This window comes from Coregonus lavaretus (assembly GCF_964263955.1).
Source record: "Coregonus lavaretus genome assembly, chromosome: 7".
Classification (NCBI taxonomy): Eukaryota; Metazoa; Chordata; class Actinopteri; order Salmoniformes; family Salmonidae; genus Coregonus; species Coregonus lavaretus.
The window spans coordinates 19,390,807-19,411,676 of NC_139994.1; the positions used below are offsets into that span (position 1 = coordinate 19,390,807).

Sequence of the window (20,870 nt, forward strand, 5' to 3'; positions counted from 1 at the left end):
AGTAAAGCCAGAATTGAACCCTTCCTTTCCTCACTCAAAACTTTCCTTTTCAACTCTTTTGGCATGGTCAATAGTTATTTTTTGATTGATATTACTTTTGAGGTACTATTAGCACTGTGTTTGCCATCCAGCTGGTCCTATTACAAGAGGATAGTGATGACCACAGCAGTGGATTTTATACTTTTCCTCGTTAAATAAGATTTGGTTCATGTGATCACCTAATCAGTACCTAATTCAGTAGAATGAGGTGTGCCTGTGTTGGAATTCAACAGACACTGGAATGGAATGGCTGTCATACATGTAGAGATGCTGATTTTCTTTTAAATTGCAGTGGTCTCTTAATTCTTTCCAGAGCTGTATATAGTGTAGTACACCCAGAAATCCCTAGGGAAAAAGGAAAACTCAACCAAATTCTAGCTTGGAGCTGCCAAGAACACCCCCTTTATCCTTTATTATAGTTCAAAATAGCTAAAGCGGGTCTTTCAGCAGCAGAGGAAAATGTCCCCCCCACGTCTTTTGGGGAACAACCCCATGAGTAGGGTACTGCCAATGAGGTACTGCCCAAATTGGCACTGTCAACATATTGTCTGCACCATTTGAAGGGAGCTTCCAAGCTACAAAGCAGACCTTTGTTGATTACCTAAAGCAGTTCATTCTTAGTTTGGTACATTGTATATGCTCTGGCAAAAGTCCCTGGCATGGTTTTCCAATCTGGTTTAATAGGCAGGCAATACTGAGTGACCAAACTGCAGACACAAATAGGATAGGGCAGTTTTTAAAAACCTGATTGTGTAGCCTACAGCAAATGCTTTTGCTGATAATACAGAACATTAAATATTTGAAATGAAAGGCACCGAGACCCATAGACATTTAGCCCTCAAACATTTGAATAATGCTGTCAGTGCAATGCCATTGACATAGCTTCTCCCTGTTTGAAACAGGTTAAACGCACAGGCAGGAAAGTTTTCGTTCCATGATACCACTTTCCGGACACATCCATGCGAAAGAATGTTGCTGATGAGCCCATATTCTGGAATTTTTGTTGTTGTGTTTGCGGTGTTTTATACCATTGGGACTTAAATTACATTTTACATGATTTAGACTCCACGTAAAAGCTATACAGTAGGCTAAAATCTAGGCTACTTATTTTTTTATGTATTTAAACTTTCTGGAGTTCTCAGTTTTTTCTTTTTCCAGCTTAACAGGGTGTGGTTTTTCAGAAAGAAATCTCAGTATGTTATGCCTCGGTATTCTTCTCTCGAAACCAACAGGTTATAGGCTACTACTGTATCAACCTATTGAAACAATTTCACCATCATGTGAAACAACAGAGCGAAATCTAAACTTGACTAGAAACACGGTTACACGGTGACTCCTCCGAAAGGCATGAGGGACAGTTCGCAGTCAATCAGACGATCAACCCAGTTTCCTGTAGCCAAGAGAAATACCACATTTCTTCTCTCTGTCCTCTGCTTGTAACCACCGCCTACTTACTTGCCATTGGACACCTCCTGTTCATATAGGACACGCATCTGTTGCATTCCAGTATCTGAGTGGTTGACAAGACTGTAACCGGTCGGGGAGGCGTGACCGACCGATGACTGTTGGAGGAGTACAGGGACCGAGACAGTCGGACAATCGTCACATCTGAAGGTGTAAGAACCTGCGGAGGGTCCTGCTGCGCTGTGTGTCCCGGAGCCGTCTGGTGTAGACTAATAAAGTAGGCCTACAGTAGCAGCCTTGAGGAGGAAGAAGAAGACCCACATGCATTGGTATTTCCTCCCTCTTGTCTTGTCTTGCGCAATATTCTCTAACTTTTTACTTCTCAAGTGAAACAGTGTACGCAAGAAAGAGCTAAAATGATTGTAGTATAGCCTATACCAAATTAAACTTAATGTATGTCAACATCAATGTTCCCTCAACAACAACAAAAATCGGCACTGAGCAAATTTCAAGTCAGCTGAGCGCAAACTAGAACATTGTGAAAATTCTGTGCAACTTTCAGCGCGCGTTTACTGTGAACACCGAGGCTGTACCCGCTTTAACTTACCGTTTTAACAGTGGCCAAGTAGGCTTCTGTTGCTATTCGATCACAATGTAGTGTGTCCTACCATCAAAAACAATGGAGGAAATGCATCCCATAACATTTTGACATGGAAATAGCTGTTGTATCATTCAGTCTACAGTAGCAGTGTGGTGTTCAATATAGGCCTACATTCCATGAGACTTTTCAGAGAAAAAAAACATGCAGGGCTTGACATTAACCTGTTTATCCACTTGTCCTTCAGACAAGGTGACTGAAAATGTTATTGTGTTGTTTGATGCAAGAAAACACTTTACAAAATAAAATACATTATTATTCCCATACCATTATTACAGAGAATCAGACAAATTATGCTACCCTCTGCCCATTGGCTACTTAGCTTATTCAAGCCTGTCTCAAAATACAACACTGCCCCTTTAAGACAAAATAAAGCTCTTTACCTGACTTGCTTTTCAAAGATGTCTAAAAATGTACACGTTTTGTGCTCTTGTAGGAAGTAATCACTCCACTATCGCTGACTACACATTTTATATAACTGGGCTAATAACTCACTAACTAGCAAAGGAAATGAACAAAATGTGCACATGTGGCTACATGCAGCTCTTGCTTTGATCTCAAAACAAGGTAATCTACTCATGACCACAACTGTAAACACAGTCCAGTTCAAAGTAAATGGCACAGATCGATATAGCAATGGTCTATTTGCATATAGGCCTACTGCAGCTCTGATTGGCTATGCCGCACCTGTCTGTGTAGAGTACGGGCTGAGTCATGCACAATAGAATCCTACTCCAATGCGTTCTGCCTACAACAAAATCTCTTGCATAGTTCGTTTTGTTTGGGTATGTTGCATTGCAATTGCTAATATTGCGTTGATTTGATCACAATTCCAACAGTAAAGGGAAGCATTGATAGTGTTAACTAACGGGGAAAACTCTAGAAAGTTGAGTGAAGTTCAATCTCGTGCTTCTCTCCATGGGCAGATATTTATTCTGCGCTTCGCACGGCAGTCCCTGGGAGCTGCGCGGCAGTCTCGGAGCTACTGCAGCTTAGAGGTAACATTGGTCAACATGTTAAGTTATAGTATTTGATGGGCGTGAAATATGTTTTTCTGATTTGTGGAAGAGAGTAACGTCAGAAAGGAATTTCTCACTGATTGGTCTGCCTGCCTCTCTCAACGGCCTTTTGTCACCTACTAAAACATGGGAGAGGCTGAAGGGAGAGATTTAAACTGCAGGTTTATGTGAGGTCTTGAATAGTTATTATTGGGTGTCAACCAGTGGCTGTCGGTGACGTTTAATTATTATTATTTTTTTATTTTTTTTAACCTTTATTTAACTAAGCAAGTCAGTTACACCGGCCAAACCCGGACGACGTTGGGCCAATTGTGCGCCGCCCTATGGGACTCCCAATCACGGCCGGTTGTGATACAGCCTGGAATCGAACTAGGGGGTCTGTAGTGACGCCTCAAGCACTGAGATGCAGTGCCTTAGACCACTGCGCCACTCGTAATATTTATATTACAGCATATTGGATGACTGTCATTGATATTCCATTCACCCAGCTCAATGTAACATCGATAGGTTTAGGCTACTACATGATACTAGAATTTTCCCTATACTCATCACAAGGTTGCTACAACCTAGCTTATGAATGAAAGTTTACAACATTTACATTTACATTTACGTCATTTAGCAGACGCTCTTATCCAGAGCGACTTACAAATTGGTGCATTCACCTTATAGCCAGTGGGATAACCACTTTACAATTATTATTATTATTTTTTATTTTTTTGGGGGGGTGGGGTGGGGTAAGGGGGGGTTTAGAAGGATTACTTTATCCTATCCCAGGAGTTCCTTAAAGAGGTGGGGTTTCAAATGTCTCTGGAAGGTGGTGAGTGACTCCGCTGTCCTGGCGTCGTGAGGGAGCTTGTTCCACCATTGGGGTGCCAGAGCAGCGAACAGTTTTGACTGGGCTGAGCGGGAACTGTGCTTCAGCAGAGGTAGGGGAGCCAGCAGGCCAGAGGTGGATGAACGCAATGCCCTCGTTTGGGTGTAGGGACTGATCAGAGCCTGAAGGTACGGAGGTGCCGTTCCCCTCACAGCTCCGTTGGCAAGCACCATGGTTTTGTAGCAGATGCGAGCTTCAACTGGAAGCCAGTGTAGTGTGCGGAGGAGCGGGGTGACGTGAGAGAACTTGGGAAGGTTGAACACCAGACGGGCTGCGACATTCTGGATGAGTTGTAAGGGTTTAATGGCACAGGCAGGGAGCCCAGCCAACAGCGAGTTGCAGTAATCCAGACGGGAGATGACAAGTGCCTGGATTAGGACCTGTGCCACTTCCTGTGTAAGGCAGGGTCGTACTCTCCGAATGTTGTAGAGCATGAACCTACAGGATCGGGTCACCGCCTTGATGTTAGCGGAGAACGACAGGGTGTTGTCCAGGGTCACGCCAAGGCTCTTCGCACTCTGGGAGGAGGACACAACGGAGTTGTCAACCGTGATGGCGAGATCATGGAATGGGCAGTCCTTCCCCGGGAGGAAGAGCAGCTCCGTCTTGCCAAGGTTCAGCTTGAGGTGGTGATCCGTCATCCATACTGATATGTCTTCCAGACATGCAGAGATGCGATTCGCCACCTGGTTATCAGAAGGGGGAAAGGAGAAGATTAGTTGTGTGTCGTCTGCGTAGCAATGATAGGAGAGGCCATGTGAGGATATGACAGAGCCAAGTGACTTGGTGTATAGCGAGAATAGGAGAGGGCCTAGAACTGAGCCCTGGGGGACACCAGTGGTGAGAGCACGTGGTGCAGAGACAGCTTCTCGCCACGCCACTTGGTAGGAGCGACCGGTCAGGTAGGACGCAATCCAAGAGTGAGCCGCGCCGGAGATGCCCAGCTCGGAGAGGGTGGAGAGGAGGATCTGATGGTTCACAGTATCAAAGGCAGCAGACAGGTCTAGAAGGACAAGAGCAGAGGAGAGAGAGTTAGCTTTAGCAGTGCAGAGAGCCTCCGTGACACAGAGAAGAGCAGTAGGTGCACAGGTCGAGAGAAAAATTAGAGTAATCAAGGTGACAGACAGTGACACATTCAATAACACCTTGCACACTCTTGCCTGCATCTAGCTGATATAGGGTGTAATCATTAGTCCAACAGTTGCAAAGGAGAGTTTCTATTGGACAAATTCTGGTATTTTTATGCGCTGAATACAACGGGTGCAGACATTACAGTGAAATGCTTACTTACAGCCCTTAACCAACAGTGCATTTATTTTTTCATAAAAAAGTAAAATAAAACAACAACAAAAAAGTGTAAAATAACAGTAGGGAGGCTATATATACAGGGGGGTACCGGTGCAGAGTCAATGTGCGGGGGCACCGGCTAGTTGAGGTAGTGGAAGTAATATGTACATGTGGGTAGAGTTAAAGTGACTATGCATAAATAATTAACAGAGTAGCAGCAGCGTAAAAATATGGGGTGGGGGGGGCAGTGTAAATAGTCTGGGTAGCCATGATTAGCTGTTCAGGAGTCTTATGGCTTGGGGGTAGAAGCTGTTGAGAAGTCTTTTGGACCTAGACTTGGCACTCCGGTACCGCTTGCCATGTGGTAGCAGTGCGAACAGTCTATGACTAGGGTGACTAGAGTCTTTGACAATTTTGAGGGCCTTCCTCTGACACCGCCTGGTATAGAGGTCCTGGATGGCAGGAAGCTTGGCCCCAGTGATGTACTGGGCCGTACGCACTACCCCCTGTAGTGCCTTGCGGTCGGAGGCCTAGCAGTTGCCATACCAGGTGGTGATGCAACCAGTCAGGATGCTCTCGATGGTGCAGCTGTATAATTGTTTGAGGATCTGAGGACCCATGCCAAATCTTCTCAGTCTCCTGAGGGGGAATAGGCTTTGTCGTGCCCTCTTCACGACTGTCTTGGTGTGTTTGGACCATGATAGTTCGTTGGTGATGTGGACACCAAGGAACTTGTAGCTCTCAACCTGATCCACTACAGCCCCGTCGATGAGAATGGGGGCGTGCTCAGTCCTCTTTTTTTTCCTGTAGTCCACAATCATCTCCTTTGTCTTGGTCACGTTGAGGGAGAGGTTGTTATCCTGGCACCACACGGCCAGGTCTCTGACCTCCTCCCTATAGGCTGTCTCATCGTTGTCGATGATCAGGCCTACCACTGTTGTGTCGTCGTCAAACTTAATGATGGTGTTGGAGTCGTGCCTGGCCATGCAGTCATGGGTGAACAGGGAGTACAGGAGGGGACTGAGCACGCACCCCTGAGGGGCCCCCGTGTTGAGGATCAGTGTGGCAGATGTGTTGTTACCTACCCTTACCACCTGGGGGCGGCCCGTCAGTAAGTCCAGGATCCAGTTGCAGAGGGAGGTGTTTAGTCCCAGGATCCTTAGCTTAGTGATGAGCTTTGAGGGCACTATGGTGTTGAATGCTGAGCTGTAGTCAATGAATAGCATTCTCACGTAGGTGTTCCTCTTGTCCAGGTGGGAAAGGGCAGTGTGGAGTGCAATAGAGATTGCATCATCTGTGGATCTGTTGGGGCGGTATGCAAATTGGAGTGGGTCTAGGGTTTCTGGGATAATGGTGTTGATGTGAGCCATGACCAGCCTTTCAAAGCACTTCATGGCTACAGACGTCAGTGCTACAGACGTCAGTGCTACGGGACGGTAGTCATTTAGGCAGGTTATCTTAGTGTCCTTGGGCACAGGGACTATGGTGGTCTGCTTGAAACATGTTGGTATTACAGACGCAGTCAGGGACATGTTAAAAATGTCAGTGAAGACACTTGCCAGTTGGTCAGCACATGCTCGGAGTACACGTCCTGGTAATCCGTCTGGCCCTGCGGCCTTGTGAATGTTGACCTGCTTAAAAGTCTTACTCACATTGGCTACGGAGAGCGTGATCACATAGTCATCCGAAACAGCTGGTGCTCTCATGCATGCTTCAGTGTTGCTTGCCTCGAAGCGAGCATAGAAGTGGTTTAGCTCGTCTGGAAGTCTTGTGTCACTGGGCAGCTCGCGGCTGTGCTTCCCTTTGTAGTCTGTAATAGTTTTCAAGCCCTGCCACATCCGACGAGCGTCAGAGCCGGTGTAGTACGATTCAGACTTAGTCCTGTATTGACTCTTTGCCTGTTTGATGGTTCGTCGGAGGGCATAGCGGAATTTCTTAAAAGCGTCCGGGTTAGAGTCCCGCTCCTTGAAAGCGGCAGCTCTACCCTTTAGCTCAGTGCAGATGTTGCCTGTAATCCATGGCTTCTGTTTGGGGTATGTACGTACGGTCACTGTGGGGACGACATCATCGATGCACTTATTGATGAAGCCAGTGACTGATGTGGTGTACTCCTCAATGCTATCTGAAGAATCCCGGAACATGCTCCAGTCTGTGCTAACAAAACAGTCCTGTAGCTTAGCATCTGCGTCATCTTACCACTTTTTTTTATTTATTAACCGAGTCACTGGTGCTTCCTGCTTTAGTTTCTGCTTATAAGCAGGAATCAGGAGGATAGAGTTATGGTCAGATTTGCCAAATGGAGGGCGAGGGAGAGCTTTGTATGCGTCTCTGTGTGTGGAGTAAAGGTGGTCTAGAGTTTTTTTTTTCCTCTGGTTGCACATTTAACATGCTGGTAGAAATTAGGTAGAACGGATTTAAGTTTCCCTGCATTAAAGTCCCCGGCTACTAGGAGTGCTGCCTCTGGATGAGTGTTTTCCTGTTCACTTATGGCGTTATACAGCTCATTCAGTGCAATCCCCGTTTCGTTCCGTTTGCGTCCGTTTAAGAAATGTTTCTCAACAGAATAGGCGGAATGAATACACCCGCAAACGTAGTTCACTATCATAGCAGCCACATACAAACAGCATTAACATTTTGTTTGTTGCATCATTCCTTCTCGCATCTACGCGTTCTCCTCCTCTCACCTTTTCCTTTCACTTGTGGTCTTCAGTGCACGACACATCAGCTGTCCGTAAACAGGTGAAAAAACCTTTTCAAGCCAAACCTTCATATCATAACCGCTAACCGCTACAGACATCCTACATCATTGTAACCATATTAGCTAATCAACATACAGTGGGGATAAAAAGTATTTAGTCAGCCACCAATTGTGCAAGTTCTCCCACTTAAAAAGATGAGAGAGGCCTGTAATTTTCATCATAGGTACACGTCAACTATGACAGACAAAATGAGAATTTTTTTTCCAGAAAATCACATTGTAGGATTTTTAATGAATTTATTTTCAAATTATGGTGGAAAATAAGTATTTGGTCAATAACAAAAGTTTCTCAATACTTTGTTATATACCCTTTGTTGGCAATGACACAGGTCAAACGTTTTCTGTAAGTCTTCACAAGGTTTTCACACAGTGTTGCTGGTATTTTGGCCCATTCCTCCATGCAGATCTCCTCTAGAGCAGTGATGTTTTGGGGCTGTCGCTGGGCAACACAGACTTTCAACTCCCTCCAAAGATTTTCTATGGGGTTGAGATCTGGAGACTGGCTAGCCCACTCCAGCACCTAGAAATGCTTCTTACGAAGCCACTCCTTCGTTGCCCGGGCGGTGTGTTTGGGATCATTGTCATGCTGAAAGACCCAGCCACGTTTCATCTTCAATGCCCTTGCTGATGGAAGGAGGTTTTCACTCAAAATCTCACGATACAGGCCCCATTCATTCTTTCCTTTACACGGATCAGTCGTCCTGGTCCCTTTGCAGAAAAACAGCCCCAAAGCATGATGCTTCCACCCCCATGCTTCACAGTAGGTATGGTGTTCATTGGATGCAACTCAGCATTCTTTGTCCTCCAAACACGACGAGTTGAGTTTTTACCAAAAAGTTATATTTTGGTTTCATCTGACCATATGACATTCTCCCAATCCTCTTCTGGATCATCCAAATGCACTCTAGCAAACTTCAGACGGGCCTGGACATGTACTGGCTTAAGCAGGGGGACACGTCTGGCACTGCAGGATTTGAGTCCCTGGCGGCGTAGGGTGTTACTGATGGTAGGCTTTGTTACTTTGGTCCCAGCTCTCTGCAGGTCATTCACTAGGTCCCCCCGTGTGGTTCTGGGATTTTTGCTCACCGTTCTTGTGATCATTTTGACCCCACGGGGTGAGATCTTGCGTGGAGCCCCAGATCGAGGGAGATTATCAGTGGTCTTGTATGTCTTCCATTTCCTAATAATTGCTCCCACAGTTGATTTCTTCAAACCAAGCTGCTTACCTATTGCAGATTCAGTCTTCCCAGTCTGGTGCAGGTCTACAATTTTGTTTCTGGTGTCCTTTGACAGCTCTTTGGTCTTGGCCATAGTGGAGTTTGGAGTGTGACTGTTTGAGGTTGTGGACAGGTGTCTTTTATACTGATAACAAGTTCAAACAGGTGCCATTAATACAGGTAACGAGTGGAGGACAGAGGAGCCTCTTAAAGAAGAAGTTACAGGTCTGTGAGAGCCAGAAATCTTGCTTGTTTGTAGGTGACCAAATACTTATTTTCCACCATAATTTGCAAATAAATTCATTAAAAATCCTACAATGTGATTTTCTGGATTTTTTTCCCTCAATTTGTCTGTCATAGTTGACATGTACCTATGATGAAAATTACAGGCCTCTCTCATCTTTTTAAGTGGGAGAACTTGCACAATTGGTGGCTGACTAAATACTTTTTTCCCCCACTGTAGCTACTACAACGAATGTGTTAGTAAACCTGCTACAATCATACAGTACAGTGTACAGTCAGAAAGCAGTTTTGCAGTTACACCGGCGGGCCCCGGTGGGAATAAATTAATAAAACCAAAAGCTTGCCTTTACTTCCAGTGAGTTCCAGTGTTGGATAGCCATAGCCAGCTAGCTAACATAGCATCCCTCTCTGTTTGAGCTGGGTGTTTGAGTAGGCTAAACTAGCTAGCTGCACTTGCTAGGTAAGTGAAATAAAAAAAAATACAACTAAATATAACTATCTCTCTCTCTCTATAACTATCTCTCTCTCTCACTCTCTCTCTTTTAAAAAAAATACAGTTCTTCAAAACTGTTCCAATATTGTCTTTCTCCCTCTTTGAGTGAACTACTCACCACATATTATGCACTGCAGTGCTAGCTAGCTGTAGCTTATGCTTTCAGTACTAGATTCATTCTCTGATTGGGTGTACAACATGTCAGTTCATGCTGCAAGAGCTCTGATAGGTTGGAGGACATCCTCCGGAAGTTGTCATAATTACTGTGTAAGTCTATGGAAAGGGGTGAGAACCATGAGCCTCCTAGGTTTTGTATTGAATGACGGAAACTATCTGTCCTCCGGCTACACCATTGTACTACCCTACAGAGTGCTGTTGAGACTACTGTAGACCTTTATTGCAAAACAGTGTGTTTTAATAAATTATTAGGTGAAGTGATATATTTAGTATAGTTTTATCTAAATATGATAACTTTTTAAATGTTTCACTATTTTAATTTTTTATGAAATTCACTGAGGAGGATGGTTTTCCCCTTCCTCCTCAGAGGAGCCTCCACTGGTGTCAATGATATTTAGTCCGTGGGTGCCACAGTGTAAATTCCTCAGTCACATTAGCCATAGGCAAATACTTGACAGGGTTGACAATAGGAAATAGGTTTTGATGAAATTATATTAACTTGACTGCATATGCCTTATTATCATGTAATTATCACTGTATATTTTTTTAAGGATCCCGTTTTTGAAGGTGTTTCAACTAAATTGTTGTTCATAAGCAACTCTGTTTTATCAGATGTGGGCATGTGGCCAATATCTGATAATAAAGTAAAATGTCTGATAGCGTGATTATAGTGCTTTGAGGTTGGATGACATACATATCCTGTATGCTTCTGAAAATACATTATTTCACCAGTTCAGGAAATGAAAACTTGATAGCTTGATGAAAACACATTTGTGTGTTTAATTATTAGACTCCCATGACATTTACAATTTAGTCATTTAACTCTTACAGGAGCAATTAGGGTTATCTTTATACATTGCACTGCTCAGAAAGATATCCTGATCTTTTCTCTGTTCATCTTCAAGGTTGAAGAGTTAATGTTGTTCTTCCTCCCGTTCCTCTCCCCTCCTATACCACCGTTCCTCTCCCTCCAAGGTTAACTGCAGATTAAGGCTAACTACTGTTAATAAATTGTCAGGTCTGCTGCAAGAGTCGGAACAGGTCTGGTGTAATCTGGCCTCCTGTCCCTGGGGCCTTGGTGTCCTAGCCAGGTAGGGCCAGCATAAAGGGTGTCCTCTGTTTGCCTGGTTAAATCAGACTGAATGTGCACTCACCAGGCTAGTCCTCTCTACTGAGGAGACATAATTTAACAGAGGAACTGTGAAGGAGAGACCTTCACTTGGACTAGAGACTCATTTTAAAGTATTTTGACTGCTGGAGCAAGTAATGTGATGTTTTATTTATTTAAATTTTTATTTTCATTGCCATTTCATTCAACATTCAAAGTTTTCATAGCCTGCGCTGATTGCCAATTGCACACACCCCAAATGCTAATTGTCTTGTTCATTATTTCGGTTGTTTGATTTCATGCTGGCACACTGACACAGGTGCACATAATTGTAATTGAAGGAACTTGTCTTTTTAACCTGTGTGTCAGATGTGTTTGGGGAGTCCTCCAACAAAGGTGATGTTTTTACTGCCAATAGTTTTACTTGCGCTGCAGTTTGAAAATAAATTACGTAATTTTGAACCTCTTTTTGTTTTTAGCTATTGTTTTTTAAGCCTTTTAAGTGTTAGAGTAGGCCAGCTCTTAATGCGAAAGGCTTTTCTAATGGTGTTACCCTCCTCTTTCAGTTGCCAGTCTTTCTGAAGCTGTCCAGCCAGCAACAACAACAGTCCGTCCGTCAGACCATTCCTCATGGCAACAATCGTCATGGAGCAGATTGGGCGTCTGTTCATCAACCTCCAGCAGGTAAGGGCGGTGCCCCAGATGCTGACCAAGGCTGCCCCCTCCATGCCCGGCACGCTACGGGACACCGAAGTTCCCGGGTTCTTCAGAGAGCGCTACATCCACGCCGGCTACCGACCGCTCCACCAGGGCTGGAGGTACTGTAACATGATGTACTACAATACCCATAATTCTATGTACAACATATCCGGTTTTATAATAGTAAAGACGTCTCTTAAAGAAGCTAACATAATAGTGTCCCATCTCCTGATCAATACAGGTACTACTTCCTGTCGCTGTTCCAGCGTCACAACGAGTCCATCAACGTGTGGACCCACCTGCTGGGGTCTCTCCTGGTCCTGGTCAAGTTCCTCCAGCTGGCTGAAACGGTGGACTTCATCCATGACGCCCACGCCTGGCCCCTCCTCATCCTCCTCCTGTCCTCCCTGACCTACATGGCCTGCAGCACTGTAGCCCACCTCCTGGCCGCCAAATCAGAGTTCTACCACTACTGCTTCTTCTTCCTGGATTACGTAGGAGTGGCTCAGTATCAGTACGGAAGCGCCGTGGCTCACTTCTACTATGCTGTGGAACCAGACTACCACCGGTGGGTCTCCCCAGTCTTCATGCCCACTGCCACCTTCCTCTGCTGCCTGTCCTGCCTGGGCTGCTGCTATGGGAAGTATCGCAACTACAGCCTGCGGGTCTGGGTCCGGAAGGTGGGGCAGGTGGTTCCCTCAGCAATGGCCTATGCCTGGGATACCGGCCCGGTGTTCCACCGCCTCCTCCTCCGGTTCCTCTGGACCACGTCGCACAGTGATGACATCGCTGCCCCGGCCAGTGGCATAGTCGGCGACCCGGCTATATTCTTCCATGGGAGCCAGGTAGCCTTCTTCCTGTCCAGTGCATTCTTCTTCACCAACCCCCTCCCAGAGCGTCTGTTCCCAGGCCACTGTGACTTCCTGGGGCAGGGCCACCAGCTGTTCCACGTCTTCCTGGTGATCTGTACTCTCTGTCAGATCCAGGCCTCGCATCTGGACTACCTGGGCCGACGGCTGCTCTACACACAGCTACACGGACAGGGAGGTGCAGAAGCCACTGTCTATCTGGTGCAGTATGGAGCCACGCTGGTGGCCTGTGTCTGCATAGCAGTCTTCATGGCGAGGAAAGTAAAACGGTTGCTTAACTGCAGAGACAAGTCCAAATGAACTGGGTAGAACACTGTGTAGGAGGGTAGGACACTTACAATCACTTCCCAGTGGGCAAAACTGGTTGAAATGAGTTGACGTTATTACAGCCAGAAACTTTTGCCCAGTTTTGCCTGCTGGGTTGGTACCAAAGTGATCAATGTGGCCTTGGTCGACTCAACACACACTGCCTTCCTTAGCCTGCAGGAGTTTGTTTCTATATTATAATATTATGTTTCTCTACAGCACCTGTGTCCTTGACGATGACAGAAGTATTCCTATAGCAGTATATCTAATCATGTGTCTCAATGCTTCTGTTATACTTGTTCCATAATAGTTAATATTTTTTACAACAATGTATGTGTATCTGCTGCCAAGAAACATATTGTGATATGAAAGTCCTTGTCAGCACAAACACAGCACAGACAATGAAATTAATTGAATCAATCATGATCTTAAAGGGATAGTTTACTAAAAGTTTATTCACTTTCAAAGTATTATGTTGTTGGAAAAGGAAGCATACTGTGTAAATCAAATCAAATTTTATTTGTCACATACACGTGTTTAGCAGATGTTATTGCGGGTGTATTGAAATGCTTGTGCTTCTAGCTCCGACAGTGCAGTAATATCTAACAAGTAATATCTAACAATTTCTCAACATATACCCAATACACACAAATCTAGTAAGGAATGGAATTTAAGAATACATATATGGACAAGCAATGACAGAGCGGCATGGACTAAGATACAGTAGAATATTATAGAATACAGTATATACAGTATATATACAGTGGGGAGAACAAGTATTTGATACACTGCCGATTTTGCAGGTTTTCCTACTTACAAAGCATGTAGAGGTCTGTAATTTTTGTCATAGGTACACTTCAACTGTGAGAGACGGAATCTAAAAAATCCAGAAAATCACATTGTATGATTTTTAAGTAATTAATTTGCATTTTATTGCATGACATAAGTATTTGATACATCAGAAAAGCAGAACTTAATATTTGGTACAGAAACCTTTGTTTGCAATTACAGAGATCATACGTTTCCTGTAGGTCTTGACCAGGTTTGCACACACTGTAGCAGGGATTTTGGCCCACTCCTCCATACAGACCTTCTCCAGATCCTTCTGGTTTCGGGGCTGTCGCTGGGCAATACGGACTTTCAGCTCCCTCCAAAGATGTTCTATTGGGTTCAGGTCTGGAGACTGGCTAGGCCACTCCAGGACCTTGAGATGCTTCTTACGGAGCCACTCCTTAGTTGCCCTGGCTGTGTGTTTTGGGTCATTGTCATGCTGGAAGACCCAGCCACGACCCATCTTCAATGCTCTTACTGAGGGAAGGAGGTTGTTGGCCAAGATCTCGCGATACATGGCCCCATCCATCCTCCCCTCAATACGGTGCAGTCGTCCTGTCCCCTTTGCAGAAAAGCATCCCCAAAGAATGATGTTTCCACCTCCATGCTTCACAGTTGGGATGGTGTTCTTGGGGTTGTCCTCATCCTTCTTCTTCCTCCAAACACGGCGAGTGGAGTTTAGACCAAAAAGCTATATTTTTGTCTCATCAGACCACATGACCTTCTCCCATTCCTCCTCTGGATCATCCAGATGGTCATTGGCAAACTTCAGACGGGCCTGGACATGCGCTGGCTTGAGCAGGGGGACCTAGCGTGAGCTGCAGGATTTTAATCCATGACGGCGTAGTGTGTTACTCCCAGCTCTCTTCAGGTCATTGACCAGGTCCTGCCGTGTAGTTCTGGGCTAATCCCTCACCTTCCTCATGATCATTGATGCCCCACAAGGTGAGATCTTGCATGGAGCCCCAGACCGAGGGTGATTTACCGTCATCTTGAACTTCTTCCATTTTCTAATAATTGCGCCAACAGTTGTTGCCTTCTCACCAAGCTGCTTGCCTATTGTCCTGTAGCCCATCCCAGCCTTGTGCAGGTCTACAATTTTATCCCTGATGTCCTTACACAGCTCTCTGGTCTTGGCCATTGTGGAGAGGTTGGAGTCTGTTTGATTGAGTGTGTGGACAGGTGTCTTTTATACAGGTAACGAGTTCAAACAGGTGCAGTTAATACAGGTAATGAGTGGAGAACAGGAGGGCTTCTTAAAGAAAAACTAACAGGTCTGTGAGAGCCGGAATTCTTACTGGTTGGTAGGTGATCAAATACTTATGTCATGCAATAAAATGCAAATTAATTACTTAAAAATCATACAATGTGATTTTCTGGATTTTTGTTTTAGATTCCGTCTCTCACAGTTGAAGTGTACCCATGATAAAAATTACAGACCTCTACATGCTTTGTAAGTAGGAAAACCTGCAAAATTGGCAGTGTATCAAATACTTGTTCTCCCCACTGTATACATATGAGATGTAGTGGGTGTGATTCTGAATACTCCCGAGTGGCGCAGTGGTCTAACGCAGTGCCACTAGAGATCCTGTGCCACTAGAGATCCTGGTTCGAATCTCTGTCGTAGCCGGCCGCGACCGGGAGACCCATGGGGCGGCGCACAATTGGCCCAGGGTAGGGGAGGGAATGGCCGGCAGGGATGTAGCTCAGTTGGTAGAGCATGGCGTTTGCAATGCCAGGGTTGTGGGTTCGATTCCCACGGGGGGCCAGTATGAAAAAAAAAAATATATATATATATGCACTCACTAACTGTAAGTCGCTCTGGATAAGAGCGTCTACTAAATGACTAAAATGTAAATGAATATCAACAATACTGCTAACTCTGCTTTTTATAGGAGCTTCACATTTTAAAGCCGATCAATCTATCCACATCTAGAGCACATTTTATAGGCAGACAAATTGGCTTACCCACATTGCACTTTTTCACCTATTTGAGAGTATAAACTGGATATTTCTCATGTGGGGTCACAAATCATGGCTGGACTGGACCAATTGCTGAGCAAGTGTATTCATTAATCCGTCAATGGTAATCTTATGTCAGATTAGACATAAATGTATACACACAGTATATTTTTATAGTAAGCACATTGTGTAGTCACTGTATTATGTCAACATGCTGTATTATGTTAACATGTTCTTGTTGTGCCTTGAGAGAGTGTTGTTTACCTTTTACATAATGAGAGATGAGGAAGCCTATCACTAGCTTGGTCCAAGATCTGTTTGTGCTGTCTTACCAACTCTTATTGTCACAGCACAATCAGATCACTCAATAATGTTGATAACTTGTATAGTCTTTTCTATATTTGGGGGGGTGAAGCTAACAATGCTTTTTTTCTTTATGCATTTTTCACTTTGCTGTATCAGTGGTTTTTGCTTACTCACTTTAATCCTAGAATATATTTGCTTAGTTGTTCTCTGGTCTGGAAAAATTCTGACCTTGTGTTGACTGAGTTTTGAAAGCTACTGTGTCATATTGAACATTTTCAACTGACATGGTGTCAAATTATGTATGTAATGGTTGTGATCGTACAGTAGTACATGCCTAGTTTATAATCTGTAAATTGTTGATGCGTTTATATGTTCCATTTCTACCTTTTTCCTTTTGAGTGACCATGAGGGGAAAAGGAAAATGTGTTCCCTCTCTTACCCTGGCTTCCCACTGCCAGGACTGGTAAGGATTCTCTCTTGCTCTCCACAGTGCTGTGATGCAAGCCGGCTTTGTTAATGTTTACCCTTTTTCCATTGCTCTCTGATTTCCAGTTGTTTTGAACGCGGTAGATGTCATGCTGGATTGACAGCATGGTCAATGTATTCAACCTTTTCTAGCCCATAATGTTGAAAGTTTATCCTTTTAAGCTTGGAAAAGAGACCTTTAAACCCAGACTTGTACCAAACACCCACTCCACTGAATAGCAGAATAGTGATTGCAGTTAGATAAAGCACCGATACATTTTATCTGATTCCTTCCAAACCACTCATTGTTGAATTTGCGTTTCCCAACTTGTGTAATATTTATGTCCAATGGCCGATGAGCACCGATACATTTTATCTATAATTTATCTTAATTATGACGATTGAAAAGGATTTGCCAGTAGATTGTTGACGTGATTCATTATGATGACTGCTTGTCAAAGCTATGGTAGATATAACGTGATTTGACGTCATTTTATCTGTGGCCAATGACCTTGAGCCTTCTTGGATGGGCACTTCTATTGTAACTCTATGGCAGCACCCAAGGGTCTTGAATTTTTTAGCTCTTCCCGTAGATTTTGCGGTGACGTAGTGTCCCCATGAGTGACAGAACACTGAGCCAATCACGGCGCAACTAGAGAACATTACCAACCCCTACGCTCCGTATTTTCCGCTGGCTGCCCCACCACCACAAAAAGCACTGAGCTAGGCTGAAACACCTGCATTTTGGAGCTGCCTTACTCAAGAAAGCAAAAAAGAGACCATGTTTGTATGAGGCTTTATTAACTCAATTATATTATTTTTTTTACATTGTTTGCCAAACTGATATGTGACACGTATTAATGCCAAAATAACATGCAAAACAGGCAAAAAAATAACAATACCAAAAAATATATATATTTACAGTGCATTCGGAAAGTATTCAGACCCCTTCCCTTTTTCCACATTTTGTTACGTTACAGCCTTATTCTATAATGGATTAAATAAAAACATATCCTCATCAATCTACGCACAATACCCCATAATGACAAAGCGTAAACAGGTTTTTAGAAATGTTTGCAAATTTATAACAAATAGAAAACGGAAATACCTTATTTACATAAGTATTCAGACCATTTGCTATGAGACTCGAAATTGAGCTCAGGTGCATCCTGTTTCCATTGATCATCCTTGAGATGTTTCTACAACTTGATTGGAGTCCACCTGTGGTCAATTCAATCTCTGTGGAGATGGGAGAACCTTCCAGAAGGACAACCATCTTTGCAGCACTCCACCAATCTGGCCTTTATGGTAAGTGGCCAGACGGAAGGCACATGACAGCCTGCTTGGGGTTTGCCAAAAGGCACCTAAAGGACTCTTAGACTATGAGAAACAAGTCTCTGAATGTCCTTGAGTGGCCCAGCCAGAGCCTGCACTTGAACCTGATCGAACTGGTGAGACCTGAAATTAGCTGTGCAGCGACGCTCCCCATCCAACCTGACAGAGCTTGAGAGGATCTGCAGAGAAGAATGGGAGAAACACACCAAATACAGGTGTGCCAAGCTTGTAGCGTCATGTCTAAAAAGATTTGAGGCTGTAATCGCTGCCAAAGGTGCTTCAACAAAGTACTGAGTAAAGGGTCTGAATACTTACAGTGAGGGAAAAAAGTATTTGATCCCCTGCTGATTTTGTACGTTTGCCCACTGACAAAGAAATGATCAGTCTATAATTTTAATGGTAGGTTTATTTGAACAGTGAGAGGCAGAATATCAACAAAAAGATCCAGAAAAACGCATGTCAAAAATGTTATAAATTGATTTACATTTTAATGAGGGAAATAAGTATTTGACCCCCTCTCAATCAGAAAGATTTCTGGCTCCCAGGTGTCTTTTAGACAGGTAATGAGCTGAGATTAGGAGCACACTCTTAAAGGGAGTGCTCCTAATCTCAGCTTGTTACCTGTATAAAAGACACCTGTCCGCAGAAGCAATCAATCAATCAGATTCCAAACTCTCCACCATGGCCAACACCAAAGAGCTCTCCAAGGATGTCACCCAATTATTCTACAACGCAGGAGGCTGGGAGTATGGGGGTGTTGTCTCTGGGCCTCTCCTCTGTGTCATACAGCCGGGAGGGACAGTGCGTCTGCCTTCACGTTCTTCGTACCCGGAATGTATGACAGTGTAAAATCAAACCGGGTGAAGAATAGGGCCCACCTGGCCTGGCGAGGATTCAGCCTCCTCGCTGCCCAGATGTACTCCAGGTCACGGTAGTCCGTCCAGAAGAGGAAAGGGTGTTTCGCCCCTTCGAGCCAATGCCTCCACGCGGTCATAGCTCGGACAACAGCCAACAGCTCCCGATCACCAACGTCGTAGTTCTGCTTAGAGAAGAAGGCACAGGGGCGGAGCTTGGGTGGCTTGCCCGAGCGTTGGGATAGGACAGCGCCTATCCCTACCTCGGACGCATCCACCTCCACTACGAACGGTAGTGATGGATCGGGGTGGGCCAGTACCTGGGGCTGAGGTGACTCTTATACACGGACTAACGAGGGGATAAGAACCAGGTGTGTGTAATGACAAGACAAGACAAATGGAATGATGAATATAGGAGCGGCAGTGGTTAGTAAGCCAGTGACGACGAGCGCCAAAGCCTGCCCGAACAAGGAGGGGAGGCAGCCTCAGCGGAAGTCGTGACAACCACCACAGGAATGTTACTTTTGCTGCAGAGGATATGTTCATTAGAGTTACCAGCCTCAGAAATTGCAGCCCAAATAAATGCTTCACAGAGTTCAAGTAACAGACACATCTCAACATCAACTGTTCAGAGTTGACTGCGTGAAGTAGGCCTTCATGGTCAAATTGCTGCAAAGAAAGCACTACTAAATGACACCAATAAGAAGAAGAGACTTGCTTGGGCCAAGAAACACGAGCAATGGACATTAGACCGGTGGAAATGTGTCCTTTGGTATGGAGTCCAAATGTGACATTTTTGGTTACAACCGCCGTGTCTTTGTGAGACACAGTGTAGGTGAACGGATGATATCCGCATGGGTAGTTCCCACCGTGAATCATGGAGGAGGAGGTTTGATGGTGTGGGGATGCTTTGCTGGTGACACTGTCTGTGATTTATTTAGAATTCAAGGTACACTTAACCAGCATGGCTACCACAGCATTCTGCAGCGATACGCCATCCCATCTGGTTTGGGCTTCAACAGGACAATGACCCAACACACCTCCAGGCTGTGTAAGGTCTATTTGACCAAGAAGGAGAGTGATGGAGTGCTCCATCAAATGACCTGGCGTCCACAATCACCTGACCTCTAACCAATTGAGATGGTTTGGGATGAGTTGGGCCTCAGAGTGAAGGAAAATCAGCCAACAAGTGCTCAGCATATGTGGGAACTCCTTCAAGACTTTTGGAAAAGCATTCCAGGTGAAGCTGGTTGAGAGAATGCCAAGAGTGTGCACAGCTGTCATCAATGCAAAGGGTGGCTACTTTGAAGAATCTTTTGTAACACTTTTTGGGCTACTACATGATTCCATATGTGTTATTTCATAGTTTTAATGTCTTCATTATTATTCTACAATGTAGAAAATAGTAAAAATAAAGAAAAACCATGTGTCCAAACTTTTGACTGGTACTGTATATTGTTTAGCTAAACAGGTGGGGCTCAACACAGCTTGGGAACATGATCGGTCGCCACTGCTCCTGGTATAGTTTCCCTCTGACTGATGAAATAAATAATACATTCGCAACAATGCAGTGTTACTAAGACATGTCAGGAATCCTAACAATTCGCAGGGCATTCACATTCCAATACTTTGTTAACTTTATGGCATTTGTAGAAAAGTAATAAAAAAAACTACTTGAAGCCCACATCCTTTTCCTTTCGTTATTACTGCAACCTCAAACTCACCTCCCCCAATGAAATTACAAGGAAGGATGTAAACGTTATGTTGCTGTCATTTCTGTCTCCAAGCATTTCACGCTGATCAGCAGAGGGCAGTGTAGAACTCTAGGCGACTGCTGCCCCCATTTGGCGAGGTAAAGCATTTGATCTGAAGCACAAATTATATGTATTGGTATGTCACGAATCCATGTGAATAGCTCAAATATCCATCCATTGTTTCCATATTGTATAGTGTTCCCGTTATATCA

The 20,870-nt window shown here is 44.5% G+C and overlaps 1 protein-coding gene across 2 annotated transcripts; it reads left to right on the plus strand.

The window, feature by feature from the left end:
- The first annotated feature begins 978 nt into the window (after positions 1-978).
- LOC311133049 (membrane progestin receptor alpha-B-like) lies at positions 979-20,588 on the plus strand. Of its 2 annotated transcripts, none has more exons than XM_084166473.1 (3): positions 979-1,772; positions 11,844-12,095; positions 12,218-20,588. In XM_084166473.1, the coding sequence occupies exons 2-3, from the start codon at positions 11,908-11,910 to the stop codon at positions 13,143-13,145; spliced, it is 1,116 nt and encodes a 371-aa protein (XP_084022599.1). In that variant the 5' UTR covers positions 979-1,772; positions 11,844-11,907; the 3' UTR covers positions 13,146-20,588. The 2 variants fall into 2 exon arrangements, with proteins under 2 accessions (XP_084022599.1, XP_084022600.1); XM_084166474.1 differs by lacking the exon at positions 979-1,772 and adding an exon at positions 3,028-3,099.
- Positions 20,589-20,870: the final 282 nt, after the last annotated feature.

Bases quoted from the DNA above. Each gene is read 5' to 3' on its own strand.
- LOC311133049 (XM_084166473.1), top strand. From the start codon at position 11,908: ATGGCAACAATCGTCATGGAGCAGATTGGGCGTCTGTTCATCAACCTC. The intron at 12,096-12,217 runs GTACTGTAACAT...TGATCAATACAG, and splicing joins CCGCTCCACCAGGGCTGGAG to GTACTACTTCCTGTCGCTGT.